General features: G+C 41.9%; 2 protein-coding genes across 2 annotated transcripts; both read right to left on the bottom strand.

Annotated features, from left to right (window-relative positions):
- Positions 1 to 1,256: 1,256 nt before the first annotated feature.
- Positions 1,257 to 20,207, bottom strand: LOC131883667 (peroxynitrite isomerase THAP4-like). The gene is made up of 5 exons (XM_059231185.1): positions 20,079 to 20,207; positions 19,937 to 20,020; positions 2,243 to 2,515; positions 1,735 to 1,838; positions 1,257 to 1,659 (listed from the first exon to the last, which is right to left on the bottom strand). The coding sequence occupies exons 2-5, from the start codon at positions 19,953 to 19,955 to the stop codon at positions 1,540 to 1,542; spliced, it is 516 nt and encodes a 171-aa protein (XP_059087168.1). The 5' UTR covers positions 19,956 to 20,020; positions 20,079 to 20,207; the 3' UTR covers positions 1,257 to 1,539.
- Positions 2,705 to 5,474, bottom strand: LOC131883665 (nucleobindin-1-like). The gene is made up of 2 exons (XM_059231179.1): positions 4,209 to 5,474; positions 2,705 to 4,113 (listed from the first exon to the last, which is right to left on the bottom strand). Exons 1-2 carry the CDS (start codon positions 4,995 to 4,997, stop codon positions 3,067 to 3,069), a joined length of 1,836 nt encoding a protein of 611 aa, XP_059087162.1. The 5' UTR covers positions 4,998 to 5,474; the 3' UTR covers positions 2,705 to 3,066.
- Positions 20,208 to 21,027: the final 820 nt, after the last annotated feature.

The following is a 21,027-nucleotide window of genomic DNA, read 5'->3' as shown; positions in this document are numbered from 1 at the left end:
GGCATAACTTTTGACCCAGTCGTTTGATTGAGCTGACATTTGAAATACGCAATCGCAGGGATCTGGGGCCATCCTTTTTTGAATAAGAATTTAATTCATTGACTCGAATTGGAGTTGCTAATTTTCAACCTTACCATCCCCGTCCATACTTCAGTGGTTCATGGACCTGCTCAATATCTTTGCCTCCATTATCTACGAGTGGAGTATTGAAAGGAGTTGCCCACCCTGATCCCTTGCAAAATCCGTTGATAAGAGGCCAATTTTCCGTCTTTGAGCTTCACTTAGCCAGACTGACCGTTCTAGCCGGTCTCATCTCTCGGACATTGTTATGGAAAGTATATGACAGATCACGGACCTCTAGAAATATGGACTGCGAACGAGCTTCCCGGCAAATCGGCCTGCTCTTGGTCATAGCCACTCTGAGCCACTTTTCGAATTAAAGTATTAAGATAAGAAACGTAGATCTCTTCAATTAACGGAAGGCCAATTTCATATCATTTACATGCAAAGTCGATCGTTTCAAAGTTATGTTGTCAAAAGCTTATGTAGCTGACCAAGAGTAGGCCAAAAATTCAAATTTTATGTAGCGTTTACTACATAACTTTGAACATGGCTCCTGAGTTCCCTAGATATAGGTTTGGGCTCAAACTTGGCTAAGTTCATCTATTCATCAAGACCTTGTGGTCGTATGAAGTGCTTATTTGGAATAAGATAAGCGGTTTAGGAGATAGGATATTTTTGCTTCCGTTTGCAGTCCGTATCTCTAGAAGTCCGTGGACAGATATGGTGATGTGACATACTGCTGGGCATTACAGTTTCACTATTGCTACTGGTCGGGGTTTAGACCCATACCGCAGAGGGAGAAGAGCCTTGCCTTGTTCACGTTGTCTCTTAGAGGTGCTCGGTTACCCTAACTCTTTCAATGGCTTACTTCCGGCACCAGAGTTTGAACCGACGTTTCCTGAGAAGAAGATTCTTGCCGTTTGAATGCTGCTGCTCATTAGACCGCTCCACTGCACTAGTAGATCCATTCAGGTGTAAATTCAACGAAAATTTGCATATTTTAATGCAGGTTTTTCGAAAAGCTCTTGTACATTTTCCCCCATCTCTACACATTTTACTTTTAAGTTTGGTGTCCCATTCAATATCTGTTTTGATTGGTGGGTGCCAGGGTCAGAGAGATGAACGGGGTGAAGCTTGCATGCCCAGTGAAGACGGCTGCCACAACGTCCATTTTTGTAATAAGAAATGTCGTGGCCGTTTATACAATGCAAGTTTATTCATCAACGTTATTATTGGTCGGGCGAGTTTTACAAATGTCAGCAGACTATTTTTTTTTCCATCAATAGATTGTGATGGATCAAAAGATACCTTCTCCCCAATTGATACATCTTTTTTTTTAATATTGTACGTTTGCGGTTAAAATCGATCAATTTGAAATGGTCCAAAGCACTGTCTGGAAATATGGTGCCTAAAAGAAACACACTCAAGTTCTCAAGCTCTCAAATTCTGTCATTACGTAAGTGTTGCTATTCAGAGTTATTGATTTGTCTTCTTCTCGTATACGGCTTCCAAATGTTTGGTCAAGGGTGTGTTGGTGGTCGCCATGAAAATGACTTGTTTCAGCTTTTCGCCTTCCAAGGAGAACTCTCGCACCAACTGAAATATTCAAACAGGATTGAAACAATTAACAATGATCTTGGAAAAATTTTGATACACCTGTACTGAACCCACCTTGAGCACATTTGGGTCTTTAGCAAAGCTCATTCGACCAATGTTCCTGGACTCAAATTTTAATGCAATGTCTCCGATCTGGCCCTCTTCAACGGTAGTTAAACCTGGAATGAAAAGGAGTTAAAAATGAAATGATGCCTTTGAGGCCGTCAATCAAATACAGAGAAGTTGTTTAGATCACCACGAAATATGTCCACGTCACGCCTAATAATCTGTCAGCTCACAATGTTCTGGAGATAGGGTCGACCTTTACTCAGTCAAAAGCCGGCGTGCTCTAAAGAAAGACCGGTCACAAAGGTCGTTCTGGCTTTGTTCAAGTTCAAAGATGAACATTGGTCTCTAATTGTAGAAAGGTTCGGGTAGCTGTTTTTTTTAAATTGAAAATGAAACCTAATCTATGCTTTTAAGGAAGGGTGTACCATTTGAGCTGGCCTTCAATATACCCTCAAATATAGCATGGTCAATATTCTGAGCTTAGAGAAGATGTATTTTTTCAATGGTAACGTACCAAAGTTGTGGGTAACCAGGAGGGACACATCCTGGGATTCGGGTTTGAGGCGAAGGAAGCCAAACTCTTGATGCATGGGTGTGAACTTCTCGGTGTGCCAAGAGAATGAGTTGTAGTTCAGCATGGGTTGGCCCACATTCCAGAAAGCTATTTCTTCACCGTACGTAAAATCCTGAATGGTGGGGTAGGATCCATAAGCTTTCTCGCAACGCCATTTGCCCAGAAGCCAGGCCACCGGTTGGATGGACCTCGGCACGGGCAGTTCTTTGACACCTGAGAAACATGGAGTACAGGGGCAAATAAATGAATGAATAGTGGCTACCATTAGCAGATGATATACGTAGGTATGCAAAAAGGTATTCAACTATTAAGTATAGTTGGACACTTTAGACAATACTTGAGACAAGTGAGCGAATCGAAGAAATAGAGTTTATATCTAATTATTGGAAGAAAACAGCCAGGCACAGATCAGTTCCTTTTATGATTTTAGTAAATCTAGACCAAATACAATCGAAATTATCACAACTAAAACATTGCTTCTCATACCTTTAAGTCAATTGGAAGATATGTCTCACGACGTTGTTTGTTTGAACAGTTACAATTTGAAGTTGAAAAAAAAAAATGCATGGAAAAAAATTGAGTACAAATTCATTGTGACAAGCGAGAGTCTTTCCTCCATCCAGAGATAAATCATCCTCCATGTCGCGTCTAAATGCTCAGAGAGAAGTTAAGAAAGCGTTTCCTTGAAGCATTCTGGTCAGATCTTCCTTGAAATCTTTGGCACTCTTGACACATCCTTTGGCTAGACTTTGAATCCAATCCCCTTAAGGTTTGGGACCTTGCCCGCCTTGAAATTGCTGGGCTTGTCCTACTCGCTCTTGTTGTTGCTGTTGCTGCTGAAACTGAGGTTGACCAGGACTCTGCTTTTGGGGAGGCTGACCCGCCTGAGGTTGTTGTTGTTGTTGCTGAAATTGTTGTGATTGTCCAGCTGGTGGTTGGAATTGCCGAGCTTGACCACCTTGGGGTTGTTGTTGTTGTTGCTGGAATTGTGAAGCTTGACCATCCTGGGGTGGAGGTTGCTGAAACTGTTGGGCTTGGCCTGCTTGTTGGAATTGTTGAGGCTGACCAGGTTGGGCCGGCTGCTGGGAGCCTTGTCCTCCGCCCTGGGGCTGAGGTGGATTATATTTCGTGTCCTGATTTTGCCCAGGTGCAGATCGGCCAAACTGTTGTTGTTGTTGCTGCTGCTGTTGTTGTTGCTGTTGTTGATGTTGTTGCTGTTGCTGCTGTTGTTGTTGTGGCTGTTGTTGTTGTTGTTGTTGTTGTTGCTGCTGCTGCTGTTGTTGTTGTTGATGGATTGGCGCTCCATATTGAGGCGGATGTTGTTGTGCTTGAAACTGCTGAGGCTGACCAGGAGGTACCAATTGTTGATGATAGGGTTGCTGATGTTGTCCAGCGTAGACCTCTTGGTTATAAGCGGGCTGGCCAGGAATGCCCAAGTTCTGTTGAGGGGGTTGAAACTGGTGGGCGCCGGGCGGGATATCGCCATAGTACGGATATCCCGGAGGAACCACTCCGCGGTTCAGCATATCCTGAATCTCGCGTTGTCGCTGCATCTCAAAGGCTCGGAACTCTTCATCACTGAAGTCTTCGTGCCCATCGGCGTCCAACGTATCCCAGCCCGGATCGTTATCAAACTCATCCCGCTTGGTTTCGCTCAAGAACTCGTCGTAGGAGATTAATCGGTCCTTGTTCTTGTCCGATTCGGAAAACACATGTTCGCGCATGCGCTCCATTTCTTCTTGACGTTCTCGCATGTCATCCTCCGGCGCATTGGGATCGTAGACCTTGTCCAATTCTTTCTTAAACAACATCTAAAATATGGAAAGTAACGCAGACTTTACAAACATGTCGCCAACATTAATAGGCAGCACTATGCAATACTCCTCCCGAAAACTATTGGACTCACTCGAATTTCATCCTCATCCCAATGTTGGTCTCCATTGAGGTCGTGCATGGCAAAGAAAGTCTTGGGATCCCAATCCTCGGCTCGCATGTGATCCTGTTCTTCCCACACCTCTTCCAATTGATCCTTGGACATGGGATGGTGGGGCTTGACGTGTTTCTTGTGCTTGGCCTCGGCCTCTTGGATCTTTTGGGCCTCCTCCTTCCGCTTGGCCTCGTCATCAATGTGCTTGAGGCGCTCGTCTTGCTCGAACTTCTTCTCCATCTCGTACTTCTTGAAGTCCTCGCGCCGTTTGGCATCGGCCACCTCCAGGTCTTTGGTAGTGGCTTTGATCAAGCGCTTGAGATCCTCCTTCTCAAAAGTGGGGGATTGGATTTCCACGTGATGCGGTACTTTAATGTGCTTCTTGTCGATTCCATTGTCCAATTCAAACTGCTTCATAGCCAAATGGCGTAATCGCTCCAACTCTTGCCGCTTAATGTCGTCCAACTGATTGCGAATCCCATGGTGGAGGAAATCTAACTCGTCGGCGATCGATCCATCGCGAATCTTTTCCACATCGGCCTCCTCGAGCTTCTTGCGGAACTCGGGATCGCTTTCCAGCACTTGAACTACTTCCTGCAAGTAGCGATTGTACTCCACGCCCAGTTCCCAATCCGTCTCGTTGGTATGCTTGGTCTCTGCTGCTTGAGGCTGGTTCTGGGCGTGGTCCGGCCTGGGTGGACGGGCCTGGGACAAGGCCGCAATAAGGAGTACCACCCCCCCGAGCTGAATAAGCCCTACCCCCGTCATGGTTAAAGGCAAAGCCCCGCCCCCGCCCCGCCAGTGAGTGGATCCAAGCACTTGATGGCCTGCCTGACCACGATTCGATGATTCAAAGCACAAAAAGCAGAAAAAGCAGAAAAAGCAGAAAAAGCACAATGGCGCCGAAATGCCGATGGATGGACACTGACTGGACAATGTCTCACGTTTCTCCTGGATCAATGACGACTAATGAATGAATTGACTCGTAGGATTGGCGCAACAATGAAGTCCGTTCGATGGCTACTCAACGAGACGATGGGGCCCCGACTGAAGGCCTGTGGGAATTTGGCATTTAATACCAGTGGTGATGGTGGCGATGGTGCTTCTAGCACTGACGATTCGGTGGTGATGCTCGACTTGTCTGGTGAACAGATTGACGTTGCTGGGTTGGTTGTTACCTGCAACGCCTGCAACGCTGCATGCCAAGATTAGAGGCCAAGATGTGTATTTTCAGGCTTGCCATATTCGGCAAATAAACTTGGTCAAATCGGATTCATTGCCGGACCCCATGGGCCAGGGGGCGGGGGTAGGCTTCAAACTCAACCACTTATGCCGAGCATGAACTGAAAGAGCTTCAATGGATTGACTGGCTTGCACGTACAGAGTCGACGGGATTGGTCAGCCTGTTTTCCCAGGTGTTTTATTTGACCCACCCGGCATGCCCAAGGCAGAAGCGCTGACTCCAACACGAACATGACACCAGACTCAAGCGAATGCGAACAGAACCATACTTCATGGACTTAAATTCATTGGCCAGCCAGGCTGATAATGTTCTCAAAACCACATCTATCATGTCCAATTATGATCACGTCCATGCTGATCTAGCAACACTAATATGAAACGTCGACTACTTTCCATCCAGTCAATGAGTCAATAATGACAATCTCCCTACCACGCACGGCTCTCCGCATGCACTAGTCCATGATAGGACCGAGCTGGCCCCTCAGGACCAGATCTGGACTAGTCTCAAGAGCCCAGCCGTGCAGAGCCTACCGTAGGGCTGTAAAGATGATTAAGAGTCATTCTGAGGACTCGGGTAAGATTCGAGGCAATTTGGTTCACTCGGTTGATTTAGGAATTCACCCCTATTGTGCCCCGATTTATGCTTGGATGAATGGTTGTACCTGAAGATATTGGGAGGCACCTGGGCCTAATTTTTTAAACGAAGAAAGTGGGCCTGGGCATAGAAATTATTGCTAACTCTTGATATCCCGGGTTTTCCTTTTTCCCAAAATCCAGGACGGGACTTAGATGAGACTTGGACGTTGTTCCTTCAGAGATTTTCACGGGACCATCCACGCTCTAATAGTTGACCGAGAGTGGACTTCAAAGATGATGTTCCATCAATATTCAAGTTATTTTACCGTAGTTTTATCATGAAGTCTACAATTCAGAATTATAAGTGGGACGACTAATTATGGTGGCATTAAACCTTCATCAAAGGTGAAAATGCTAAATTTAAGCAAGTAAGCTATACTCCTTGGGTGTACAATAGTCTTTATGTACCCCAAGGAGTGCTAGAGTCGTCCCAAACAATGAACAATAAATATGGAGCCTCCAGCTCAATTCCTCTTCACAGAATCACGGGAAAAAGCATACAGTTTTAATTTGAAGCCACGCCCAACCACCCAAGATATCGACGGTTCAAGACTTGGTTTTGGGAGAAATTTTTCTCGTGGGAAAAGAACCAAACCATGCTTGGATGAACTGGGTTCTTGAGCTCGTAAAACAATTTTGCGGAGTTCTTCAAAGAGGTCCTTGTCCTGTATTTTTTGGACTTACTAGTGGTCTTGTTCCCATCGTTTTCTCCCATTTTGTAGAAATGAAATTTAAAATCATCTCAAACGGTGAGCCAAATTGTTGACAAGGGATCTTCAAATTTCGGAGGAACGCCCTTGACAGAAATTCTTGGATGGATTATTATCAACCAAAGTGGCAAAACCATCACTTTTTTAACCAAAGCTTTTCTGATTATTTTGCTCCTTATTTTGGGGGGTCACATTCATAAAGTCGAAAATCTCCAAATTTTTCTTTTCAACGTGGCTTTAAATTGAGACTGGATATTCTTCCTATGATTCTGTGAGGGAGAATTCAGCTGGAGCCGTCATTTTTTAAATTCCAAGCTCATAATGATTGTGGATTACTTCCCTAAGATTACCATTTTTCACCTTTGACAAGCCAATCACGAGTCATAGAGCTTCAAAGTAGCGGCCAATTTAAATGGTCCACCGTGTAGTGGTAATGGGGCACCCCCGCATGGTTTCGTGAGTGCATATTTTGAGATGCGATTTGTACCCAGTTGCACCTACTGCGAGTATCAGATAGTTTCGTGAACGCACATTTTGAAATGCGACTGGGTAAAATTTAGTACTGTCGCATTTCAAAATTTGCGTTCACGAAACCACGTGGGGGTGCCCCATTGATTGCCAGAAGAGGAATGAATCATTCGTTCGGATCCCTTTTATGTAATGTGCTTTGAGAGAGTATAAGTTTTGCCTTAGACATTCCATTGAGCTGAAATTTGAAACCTGTAATTGCATTGACCTGGGTCCAGTTACATATGCCTAACGTTCACTCATTTTCAAATTGTGAATTTTCGACCATATTGTGAGGGTCCTCGTCCATATTCCAGTGGCTCATGGATGGATTGAACTTGTCGTCATTCTACGATCATAGACACTTGGAAACCTGGGAGTGAGTGTAAATCGCCCAACGTTCGACACGCGTTTTTCCAATGCCTTGCTAATTCCAATGATACATCAGCTTCAGCAAAACGGTTTCCTATTAATAAAATAATAAAATCAGGTCCAGAAAGGATTCAACTTATTTTGTAAAGTACGAGATAATACAACGATTCACTTCTACGATTTAAAGATTTGGGCTCTGATCGCTCTTGAATCTTGGAAGATTCCAGAGGTATCTGTAGGAACGAACACCAAATCGAGCTATGGCGTTCCCTATATGTGCACGTCATTTTACTTGTAGAGAGTCCTAGTCCAGTTGTGCTTGAAGTCATCATTTCTTTGTCCTCCTCGTCTTCCACGTCCCCACTCCACGAAGTACTCGTACTGCTTGATGCGTTGTAACTGGATGATTACGTCACTTATCTTAAGTTAGGTGGCACACAAGATCAACGAAAAGCATCCCGGCTAAACGTGTGAGCAATGCCCTAGTACTACGTTTGAGATAAGCTGTTGAATTTAGAACATGGACAAAGCGCAATCGTTGATTTCCCTCATGCGCCAGAGGCAGGGATGAGAAGCTATTTAAGACCGTTTTCGAACGCCTGGCAGAAAATGGCAGGTAACCATGCAAAAAAGGTGGCAGAAATCTCCAATTTATTGAAGCTGAAGGAACCTACATAATAGAGCTCTCTCATGGTTTCACAATGTATCGTTGTGACAGGGATAAGCCAAAATAACATCGTCTGTCCGCACGGTGGAGTGTGTCTTTATGTATGTATGAAATGAATATGTTACATCCACTCCAAAAATGTCCAATGGAGAAGTCGAGATCCTTTTTGCTCATGTAACATCCATTGATTTAACCCTAATTACTATCGACAGGCCAGCTTCTTGTTCTCTTGTCTTATTTTCCGAAGATTTAACGTTCATCCACGATGAACTAGCCCAGGCAACCTGCTCTCGACATATCATACTTGTGGACTTTAATTTCCCGAAAACGGTAGTTAAGTGGCATCCTAGCCCCCGTGGTTACACATCGTTCCCCAAGTCCTATTCCACTGGCTACCAAATAAGAGTACTTGAGGGTTTCATGACCGAGGGTAACCTGTCCCAGCATGTGAGCACCGCCACACGAGTCGATAGTGTACTATCTAGAACTTGCCAGTGATCCAGAGATTATTTCGACTATTCAAGTAATGCCAAGTGACCTTTCCGATCATAGCATTCTGGAAATATATACCACAATTCAGGAGAAAAAAACATCTAAAATTCCAGGAAAAGTCTCAAAAACTGGACTTGCCCTCCACTGCTTTCATGAAGAATGCTGGCCCTCGATAATCTCAACCATAGAATCCTTTGACCTTGTTTCCAAAATGGAATAGGAGCCTAACATTGACGATGCCATGACATTGCCCATAAGCTCACTTGAAGGCAAGTGTGCCCAAGTACGAGTAGGAGTACCTCTTTCGGCGAAAAAAGATAATGAAGCCATTATTCCGAAACGGAGACATAAGCGTAACAAAAGAGGCTAAAGTCCCTGGATGATGAAAAATTCATATCCCAAAATGTTAAAATTAAGATTAAAGACATCGACGTTCGATTGAAAAGTGCGCTAGAAAAGGGTCAGTAGTGGAAAGAGAGGAGAGTTGTCAAAGATGTTAAACTCAACCCAAAAGCGTTTTACTCATACGCCAACCCCAAACGGAAAACCAACCCCCCTGTAGTACCCCTTGGACTACCGTACGATGAAGAGGTATCTATCTAATCCAATTTAGTCAATATCCCAAGTGATCAATTTGTCTCTGTATTTTCAATCCCACTTGATCATGTAGCAATGGGGACGTTTAGGCAAGCTCTGGCAGGTTCGTTTGTTTGTTGGTATCAGTGTCAGTGATGCAAGTATGGGGCTTTAAACACGTTTTTGAGAAGCTGACCCTTGTTTCACATTGCTCTATGAGGAAAGGTCACCTTCGTTAACACCAGTTTGAAACGCCAATTTTGCATCACTGGCATTGGCAGGCAAGTTTGTTTGCTGGTACCAGCGCTTGCCTGAATGTCCGAATAGGGCAACAGCAGTTCCTCGTTAGCAGGCATTTCTACTGATGATCACGATGTTCGGAAAGCCATTGAAGGCTTGAAGTTTTCGAGTGCTCCAGGACCTGATGGCGTGACACCCTAGTTCATTAAAAGCACCATACAAGTCATTCCTCAAATACTAACATACTTTATGAAAATATCTTTATCAGAGGGTCAGGTGCCCATCCAACTAAAAACTACCCATATTGTGCCAATTTATAAATGAGGAGATAGGGTGGGTATACCTGGCAATTATAGACCAATATCCCTTACGCCAAATATTGCCCAAATCATGGAAAAGCTGTTAAAGGAAAAACTTCTTAAATACCTTGACAAAAAAGGTAGCATTCCTGACCAACAACATGGGTTTTGTTCCGATGCACTCTGACTAACCTTAGTCTGATTTGGCTGGCACGGCCATGTCCTCAACGTCGGACCAGAATCCGTTGGCCTTTGATAAAGTGGACTGTAGGTGTAACTTATTCACGTCTTTTCTATTTCTCACACGAGAGTCTCTCTGTCTTTTCTTTTCTTTTTTATTTAGAATTCACACTTCGGAGATATATAATAACCATCACCAACCTCGAGAGACGGTCATGATAACTTGGGCAATGAATCCAAACATATATTCGTCCAATAAACCCGTCTGAACATCCTTCCCGCATTCCTTGCCCAGATTCTCAAAGTCTCTTCACTCTTCTTGAGTCCTCAACAGGCATAATTTAGTAATAGGTCTGCTTTTGCGGCCATCACTGGATTCAACTGTTGCCGCTCTTACGCGACCATCGATTCCAGAATGAACTTCAACAACCGACGATGTCTTCCATGTACCCCTCGGCGCATTTGGGCCCACAACTAAGACACAATCTCTTACCGCCAAGTTGTGGGACGATTTCTGCCACATCTGCCTCGATATCAACGTTGGGAGATATTCGCCTATCCTTCTCTTCCATACTTGATCCACCAATCCTTGTACCTATGCATAATGTCTCCTAGGAGATAGAGATGCATATTCTCCAGATGGGACAATTCGATTTGGGCGTTGCAGAAGGAAGTGATTAGGTGTCAGGCCGACCAAATCTCCAGGATCACTTGATTCATAGGTCAAAGGCTTCGAATTGAGGAAACCCACCACCTCGGAAAACATCAATCGTAATTCTTCTTCCCGGAGATACCGAAGAGATTTATCCTCGCGTTCCATTATTCCATTTTTTTTATCATTTCATATCATTGGGTTCAAGCACAGAACATGGAGTTGAATGGGGATAAATTCCGTATTATGGCATACGACCAAGTTGGCATAGACCCCCTATTTATATCGATAATCACCGGAACACAATCGAATTGGTAAACTCAATCAAGGATCTCGGGATAATCCTTCAAGAGGATGGTAAATTTGAAGAGCATATACAGTCAAAAGTGACCAAGGCTGGATACATCGAACATTCAAGTCCAGAGATGTATTGACTATGAAAAAATCTAGAATACGCCTGCCCAATCTGGGCCCCCATGACCGCTCGGGGTTAAAGAAGATGAAATGAGTACAAAGGAGTTTCACGAGACACTTTTTTTTGGACTTCCTAACCGCTGCTGGGATTGGAGTCCCAGGAGTTCAAGACGAGAAATTTATTCATTTTACTTAACTTTTATTCAAATATATTATTTGATCGACCAACGAATAGGAGTTGGCTAATCTGGCGAGCTCTTGAATATAAGGTTGATCCGGAATTTTAGTCAAAAACTTGTCCAAGTCTGACTTAAATCTTGCTACTGGATCAACCCCTACATAAGCCCTACGAATATTTGAGGGCAGCAAATTGAACAATGAAGGAGCCCGAGAAAGAAGAAGAGTTGGACTTCATTGTTTTAACTAGCCTGGGTTCTCGAGGGCTTGAAGGTGCTCTCAAAACGAACGTTAAGCCTCTGCAGTCACTACAATTGACCCTAAATCCTGGGTTGGGACAAAGCTCAAGAATCTCAGATACCTTTCATACCTTCCCTGAACACTGCACAGTCCCAACCTTTCTAACCTCTCCCAATACGAGAGCTCTCTCATATCCTCAATGTTCCTAGAAAAACATCTTTGGACTTGTTCGACCTTTTGCAAACCTGCTGCACTTATTGGAGCCCAGACGGGAGAGGCATATTCAAGATGCGGGTGAACAATTGACTTGTGCAGAGTTAGCATCGTGACACTATCTCTGGACTTAAACGTGCGATATATCCAGACACATGTTTGAAAAGCTTTACCAACTTTCAACTGGATATGCTTATCGAACTTTCCATTATCTTGGAGGACTACGCCTAAATCCGTCATGGATGAGACTTGCTGAATGCCCTTGACTTCATCATCTAATAGTGGAGTGTCTAATGGTGTCGACCCAAAGGTAATTGAGCGGAATTTCATTCCATTCAGTGCCATGTTACTCGCAACAACCCAGGAGTAGATTTGGTCTAGGACCTCTGCCAGACAACCGGAATCCTGACCATTCCTACCAACTACCAATTTTGTATCATCAGCATAGGAGGAGATACTGACATTCCAATCTGGAACTCTCTCTCTCTCTTATGTTCTACGAACAAATCGGAACCTACCAGTTTTGTGGGAATTGTTGTCTAAAGAAATAACAAATGACAACTAGTGACTGGTGAAAGGAAGTGTACTCTGGCTTGTTTCCTCTTCTTCATTTCCTTCATCTTCTTTTATACATCTTTTTACAATGTTGATACTTACCAATAATACTCTTTATACTCATCCATTGTTATACCCACAAGAAACAAAAAAACAATAATTACTCTTACCAAGCTTCTAAAGTGGAGCAATGAAGATGATGAAAAGGAGAGGACCCAATATTGAGCCCTGAGGAACACCCGACTTGACATCATGTATGTCACGAAGAGGGATCCCTCAACCTTAACCAATTGCTTTGGACCAGAAATGGAACTCCTTAACCAATTGAGAACCTTGCCTTGGATCCCAATCTCATGGAGCCTGTTAACTAAAAGGCCATGATCTACCTTGTCAAAGGCCTTGGCAAAGTCGAGATAAACTACATTAACTGATTAGTGGCTCTCCAGTCCCTCAATAACCTGCTCTATATGCTCAATCAGTTGGGTAACCGTGCTAAAATGTGCTCGGAACCCATGCTGGCTAGGAGGAAGGACTTCATGTATATCAATAAATTCTACAAGTTTGAACTTCATGTTCTTCTCAAACATCTTCGCAATATTCGAAGTGAGAGAAATTGGCCTGCAGTTACTGGGGAGTGACTGATCTCCCCTTTTGAAAATTGGAACAACATGAGCTACCTTCAGAGAAGAGGGGAACTTGCCCTCGTCCAAGATGCAACGCATCAAGTACGAGAAAACAGGAGCAAGAACCTGTGAGCATCTCATCAGAAACTGAGATGTCACTCCATCAGGGCCAGGGGAGGTCGAGAGTCTCAAGTCCCTGATGGCCTCTAAAGCATCTTGATCTGTGACTACAGATCATCTAAACGCTCAACTTGGCAAGCCTTGCCAATCTCAACAAACTCATCAATACAGGAATGGGCTGTTGCTCCTAAACTCAGTGGAGTTGAAAACACACTAGAGAACTGATCTCCGAGTGTGTTGGTCATAGACTCTACTTTGTCTACGGCTTCCCCATTGACCTCAAAAAGCTCAACAGAGTGTTTCATCTTTCTGTTAGACTTTGCATAAGAGAAAAATGCCCTCGGATTTGACCTCACCTCCTGATATACTCTACTTTCCTTTTCCAACTGATCTGTCTCAAAAGAGGCCTTAATTCTATCTTGGATCAACTCCAACTTTCTTTGAAGGCTAGCCACAACTACTGGATTCAAATTGCTCTGGAGCCTTTTTGCTAGTTTGCAACTCTTTTTGAACAAATTCTTCCTATACTTCGGAATTTTAGACTGTGCCCCGGCCTGTGGAACCCATTCAGAGATTGCTCGAAGGGATCTGACAAATTACTAGGAGTAACGGACATACTGGATCAGATCAGGGTCATTGGAAAGGACCAAGTCGACGAGAACGCTATTCTCTCTAATGGCTACACCAACATATTGGGAGAAATTGCGCAAGATCGCAAACTCCTCCAGCTTTTCGAACGACTGAGATGTCGATTTCGCAATGGGAATACAGTAAAAATCGGATGTAAGAGCATCGGATATAAGAGCAGGGTTATGAATCCCCGAATCAAATTATATAGATGACCTACTCTTGGCTGACCCAATAGCTAGCCTCAGCCAACATACACCGACTCGGCTACAGGAACAAACAAGAGTGAATGGAATCGAGTAGAACAAAAAAAGGTTCTAGAACCTATTTTTGCTTTGAAAATGATAAACTATACAGATAGAATACAACAAGAAAAATCAACTACATTTTGCAAGTGCAGGAAATGAACAAACCTAACAATCAAATTATGATATACTCCTTAAATCAAAAATACATGAAATAACCTAGAAATGGGATAAAAATATTGACAGACGAAAAAAGTGAAATACGAGATGAACGTAAAATAAAAGATATAAGACTAAAATACTAGTGATAGGAAGAAGAGAAAGCTAAAGAACAAAAGTGTCTTACCTTAAGCAGCCACGCGACCACTTACACAACACAACACAACACACTCAGACCGGCCGTTCTGTCAAGATCAGAAGCAACAAATCGTGCGACTGCTCTCAACAAAAGACGGGACTGAAGAATTGACATATTGACGGGATGTCGAAATTAAGCTATTGGGAACGCCTCAAATCATTGGGGTTATACAACATTCAGCGTAGGTATGAACGTTACCTAATCCTTTGTGTTTAAATGTCTCCATTCTCTTTGCCGTAACCCGGGAATACGACATAGCGTTAACGAGAGACGAGGCATTTGGATAAAAAGCCAGTGTAGGGCCTAAAAATTCTTTTGTCTTAAACCGAGAACCAGATTTATATAACTTGCTGCCGTGCTATTTTAGTCGATTCTATGCATTAGATGGGTAACTGTTGAGTTCTAAACTTGACTTATATCGTTTTTTGTTAACAAACCCATACCAGCCGTACAGGTTTGGCAAATGGGTTTAACCCAGGGTGGTTTTTTTCGTGTTTTAATGGGCGGGTGGGACGGTTTTTTTATTGGATGGGTTTAATTGGGATTTTAATTTCCGGGTTCAATTGGTTTTTTTTTGATGAAACTTTATAGCTAAACTTTTTTTTTTATTTCTTTTTGTGACAATTACATCCAAGTAAAGTTGAGGAGTAGGCAAAAATCAGCGGTATAGCCTTTCTAATTGTAACATTGCTCTTCGAGTTCCAAATTTCCTGGGTCAGTTGAATTAGTGACGTTAATCATTGACAGGATTCTGGAGACACTAACCAGCCTCCAAACTTTCTGTTACTTTACACCGATACCGAAAAGGATTTTCACTTAATCAAACAAAACTCTGCCATGCAGCACATTGCCGCCGTCCAGCCATGACGAATCTAAATACAGTTTGAACACAATTTTTACCTTACGTATTCCTTTTTGAGCAAGCGGGCACTACTTTAAGTTTGTAGCAATGACAACAAAGAAAGAGGAAGGCCATGGAAAAATAAGGGAAATAATTGAGAAAGATTTGTGAAAAAAAACCGCCCGCAAAAACCCGCCCATGGGTGGGTTTTGGGTGGGTTTTGAGCTTTTTATCCAACGGGCGGGTTTTGGCCAACCCTGCAGCCGTACATTCAAGGGTCCCCTAGAGTAGCTAATTGAAACAGTTTACACAACCAAATATTTTCAAACAAAAAAAAAAACAAATATATTCAGCCTCTACCAAATAAAGGGCCGATTGGGCCAATTCCTTGTTATTGAATTATAATGCGTTTGTGTTGTTTTTGACTAATTCTATCAAAATCTTATTCATAATTAGTGCCCCGGGCCACATAGTGTCCGGCAAAGAAATTGCGTTCAAGGTAAGGCCAGTTTATTTAGCAATCTACCGTGCCTCTTCCCGTTTTCTTTGGGCCGTGTGACGTTGCAAATAAGGGCCCTTATGGTCATTTTGACTAAACATTGATTAGCCCCCTAGCAACTCTGTTCAAGGGCGATTGTGACAAATTTGACATGAGACTAGATTGACATTTCTTGATTAGTATCTCGCATATCAATGCAAAATCACCTTCCTAGCATGTCAAGGCTACAGTCAGACGTGAAAACGACTTGAAACCGTATGCTGGTAAAAAAAATGCTTTTAAGGAGTGAATTGATTTCTGGTTTTCCCATTTTCTGCAATTTTCGGTCAGGCGGTAGAAAATTGTCTTAATAAAGGCAAGGATGATTGATTAAGGCCGTAATTTCTCATCCCTGTCTCTCAGAACTAAAAGAGAGGTTGCGTAATCCCGACAATGATGTAGCGTGCAATTTGCTCGCTCCAAGTTTTTTTCATTTTCAGTGTTTTTTTTACTTCAAGATCATCGTTTTTATTTGGCGACGCGTATACGAATTTACTTTCTAATGCAAAATGATTGTACTCTCTAGGGTCTGTAGGGGCACAGTTTGAGAAAGTTGTTAGAGAATTTTCCCGCTTTAACCAGTACTGTAGTTCAATATTCACACAAGTGCAATAACTGAAGTAACAAGCAACATCTATTTCTAACAAGCAGGGGACCGATGTACATCATCTGTCAAGGAGTTGTTCATGACTGAAAATGAAAAATGCATAGCGCCATCTTCCTAAAAAACTTTTTGAGGTTTTCAAAAAGTGTAATGTAACAATAAAAAAATGGATGAAAATAAGTCAAAAAACCCTGTTTTTGTGGTAAAAAGTATGTTTAGAACATGTTAATGAGCAAAATAGTGACGTTTTAAAAAGATCCATTGCTGCATGAACCATTCTTTTCATGGGTGGATGAACTCGAACTCAATTTGTCCCTTAACAAGGAACTGTTGAGTCTCAAAACCACAAGTGTCCTCCCAAAATTAGATGGTGACATCATCTTTTTTTCCTGCTTCAATGTCCCAATATTCCAATTACAGTAATAGGATGCTCCCTAGGGTGATAATGAACAATTTTATCACTCTTATTACCAATCTGGGCCATATTTAACACTTTCCAACTAAAGAGAGATATTTTGGGGGCCATTTTATGACATGTTTTTCACTACTCCTCTTTCCTCCTTCACCAAACAACATAACAGTTGCCCTCTTCTCATTAGTGGACTTGCCCATCAGTGCTGCCAGATGGTATATTTGGATGCCAAAAAGTGTGCAATTTTGTTTTGCTCAGTTGGTTGTAATTTGAGCCAAATTGAGTAATATAGTATAGCACTGTCAGATAACGAGCAATGTTTGATTTTTGATCCTTAGGTTGATTGACTTATTCATGGTCTTAAAATAGGCCTTTGTCCTTTTAGTTGTATGGGTCAGGGCCCCGTCATGTTTGAGTAGGGCTTGTCCAGTGATCGCGTGCATGAACAACTGACATAATTCCAATGAGTAAAATCAAAGGCAACATGCCCAGCCAAACCACACTGTGCATGCATTGAATTTTGACATTTATTTCATTTTGCCTGCTTCTGTAAGCAAATAGCNTTTGACATTTATTTCATTTTGCCTGCTTCTGTAAGCAAATAGCATTGTGGCGTTGAGCCAATTTGATAGTGTGCTCACCATAACATATCAAATATATTCTTTTTGTTGGGTTTTGTAACATGGCTCACTTAAAATCCCTTGATTATTGAAAATTCAATGGGCACATGGTGCAAGTCAACTGTGACGTTTTTCTTAGTTCTCCCTCCTCACAATAAGGGATGAGAAATCATTAAAAGCCATTTTTGACCAGTTGGCAGAAAATGGTGGCAGAGAGTGGCAGAAATTCCTTCAAAGTTGAATTTTGCCATTGCTGCATGCCCACAATGCCCATAATCAGGATGCACGATCACAGTTTTCCTATAATTTCCTTCACTTGACATGCCCTATAGACACAATCTGCCTTGGACCTCTGCCACTTATACCTTCAAGTAACAATTCTACTTGTCATAATATCCTCATAATTGGCTGCTGAGAGACAGAATTCATTCTCATACCAGACAGGTGGGTGACTCCTTTGCTGGGTCTAGAATTCCAATTAAAGTCATTGAGGCACAATATTGGGATGCAATCACAAGGGCATATTGACCCAACTTTATTTTCGTTCTTTTCTGGGGCCTACAAAAGGATTTTCTTGAAATTCTGAAGGTCGTAAACTGATTGTAAGCTCAACCAAAGGCAAATTGTTTTTTGGTCTGAATAAAAAATCATTGCGTCGGTATTCAAGGCTTTAATATTTACGATCACTTCCGTCAATTTTTAAGCCTACCTTTATGTAGTTTTGACACGTTGGGATGGGTATTTTACATCGAATGTGAGATACAACCCCTAAACGTCACTGGAGTGTGATGGAGTTTGAATTTTGCCACCGCAATCGCTCTGAGTCAGGGATGCCATTTGACCTAAACTTTTTAAGGCCAAAATGGCGACAATTGCTTTTGAACAAGTTATATTGTACTCAAAAACCATTTTGATGACTATGAAACAAAAACTGTAATTGTTGTGGCTATGCCTTGGATACTGCAAGTGGTCTATGGATACTCTTATCAATTCAATTAACCATCAAACAGTATAAATATCAATATTTGAGGAAAATTTCCCATTTCAGCCAATGTTATAAAAATATGCTTTCTTAACAAAGGACACTTGAAAAACTTATCCAACCCATATGATCCTTCTTGTCTTTGACATCTTTTAGAATCAAGATTGCCCATTCTAAACACCAGCAGTCATTTTTGATAACCTTCCAACAATGTATGCCATTTTCTGCCACTTTCTGCCACTTTTGGCAGAAAGTGGCAGAAATTCGATCAATCTTGGTCGTCCCATTGCTAGTTCAATCCCGTCTTTTGTTGAGAGCAGTCGCACAATTTGTTGCTTCTGATCATGACAGAACAGCCAGTCTGAGTGTGTTGTGTTGTGTAAGTGGTTACATGGCTGCTTAAGGTAAGACACTTTTATTCTTTAGCTTTCTCTTCTTCCTATCACTAGTATTTTAGTCTTTTATCTTTTATTTTACGTTCATCTTGTATTTCACTTTTTTTGTCAATCAATATTTTTATCCCATTTCTAGGTTATTTCATGTATTTTTGATTTAAGGAGGATTAAGTGGCACTTTCTGTGGCAGAAATTTGATCAATCTTGATTTTTCCCATTGCTCTTTACAGGACATGAATCTGCCTGACAAAATTGGGAAGTGGATGATGTGATGGCTGGCTTTGCCAACCAGGCAAGGCTTGCCTTTCCCATCCTAACACCCCAACCCAAAAATAATGGTAAAAAATGAAATATTTAGAATAATGAATTTGGAGTTGTACATTTGCTGATCTGTTTCCACAAATTGTGCGAACTCTATTGTAAAAGGCAATCATTTGTAAATGCTTAGGTTCTATTGTATGAATGCCAATTAGTGGGTCAAGGAATCACTGCAGTTCAATTTGAGCTCAGGAAACTATAATTTGAAATGGCTGAATTATTATTATTATTATCATTCCCGTTCACACCATATCAACAAAATCCCCGAAATAAATCATCATCATCATCAATTGATCAGCAACCTTGTAACAATCCTACCCAGTAAACTAATTTTTGGAATTTTGATATAATTATTAAAAACAAATTCTTGATCTTTTTCCAGTTCCTAAGAGGTAGCTTCGCATAGGTATCTTTCTTAAAACTTTGATTGATACCTTTTACAGTTCCCCTGAAGCCCATAAACACTAAAATAGTGACTTAAAGTATTATCTAAATCACTAAAATCTTGCTTCAGAAGGTCAACCATTATGGTGGTTCAAGCAAAATTATAATGAAAACCTCCACATGTTGCAGTAAGTTGCAAATATGGGATGCTTTTTCTTATGGGCATGTTTTCTGGCATATTCTGATTTTCAGCTTGCATGTTTTGGCATGTTTTCAGAGCTGTTCTGGCATGTTCAGTTCCCAGGGACCCGGCAGTACTGTCGCCTAATAAGAAGTTGCACATTAGCTTGTTTTCCAGCTCTTTCTCATTTGGGATGGCAATTAACGTCTACAAAGATTCCCTGCCAGCTAAATACTGTAAAGTCTCTCTGCACAGAGCTAAGTAATACCCTCGATGAAGGGTCCTACCTTCGGGAAGATGAGTCATCTTGTTTGAATGGTGCAATTTACTTCGTAGTATTTCACTTTTTTCCTCTCGAACCTGGATTTGGACTATTATTCGAAACAAAGTTAGTAAATATAGGGACACTAAAACTTTCGCAAAACATACCTGCGTGTTACATAGCACCCTCGATTTGTTCAATGAACACGCCTACCACTTGGAACCCACATGGCATGAAACGGATATTTGACTACAGATCTTACAGGGAAAATCGTTTTTGCGTTACTTATTTGAGCTGTCTACGATATAGTCCTAAAGATTGGGATCCTGAAAAGCCAAATTTACTTGATGTGTTGTTCAATGAACGCTTCGTGTAGAGCTTGAACTCGCGAGGTCCCTGTAGTATCCTTGAGTAGCGTCTGGGGCATGAAATCGTCATTTCATTAATTATGTGTACTCTGAACTAGGAATGTTACAAAGTAATTTCTTTCTAGGTCTATAGGGTGAGTTATTCTGAATAATGCCACTTTAATTTAAGAATTAGCCTCTCCTCTAAGTGAAAGGCTTTAATTCATCTCCAGAGAGCCAGTGGCAGAGAACCGCCCGCCTAGACTAGGAGACGGAATCTAGAGCAAGAACCAGAGGAGAACCATATTGTCATGCTGGAAACATGCAAAAGTAGGAGTGGTTTCTTTCAAATGGAATAAGGCTTATGAAGCAAAGAGGAAGGAGCCAAAATTTAAGTATAAAGCCCTGAAGACTGGCTTTGTTGTCGTATCCTAAAGATCAATCCTCACCACTTGTTTGATGAGGAGTCAAATGGCAGCTCTCCTGCTCAGTGAGGTTCAATGAACAATAAAATGGCATTGATCAGCTACATGACTTGTTGCATGTACTAGGGCCAATTCTAAGAATGTCTGCCACATCATCTAGATTCAGGCAAACAACCCTTAAGAGCTTAGAGGGTATTAAAGGTTTTTAACTGTTAATTCAACCCCTGTTTTGTTTATGAAAAGACAAAACCAGACTAAAAGGGACTGATTGATAGTTGTTTTAATAGATAATGAGTTATATAGTGTTTTGTTGCTTAGTATACTGTTAGGGGTTGAAATAAGAT

This window comes from Tigriopus californicus, chromosome 7 (assembly GCF_007210705.1).
Source record: "Tigriopus californicus strain San Diego chromosome 7, Tcal_SD_v2.1, whole genome shotgun sequence".
Classification (NCBI taxonomy): domain Eukaryota; kingdom Metazoa; phylum Arthropoda; class Copepoda; order Harpacticoida; family Harpacticidae; genus Tigriopus; species Tigriopus californicus.
This window is presented reverse-complemented; position numbering and strand designations above follow the sequence as displayed.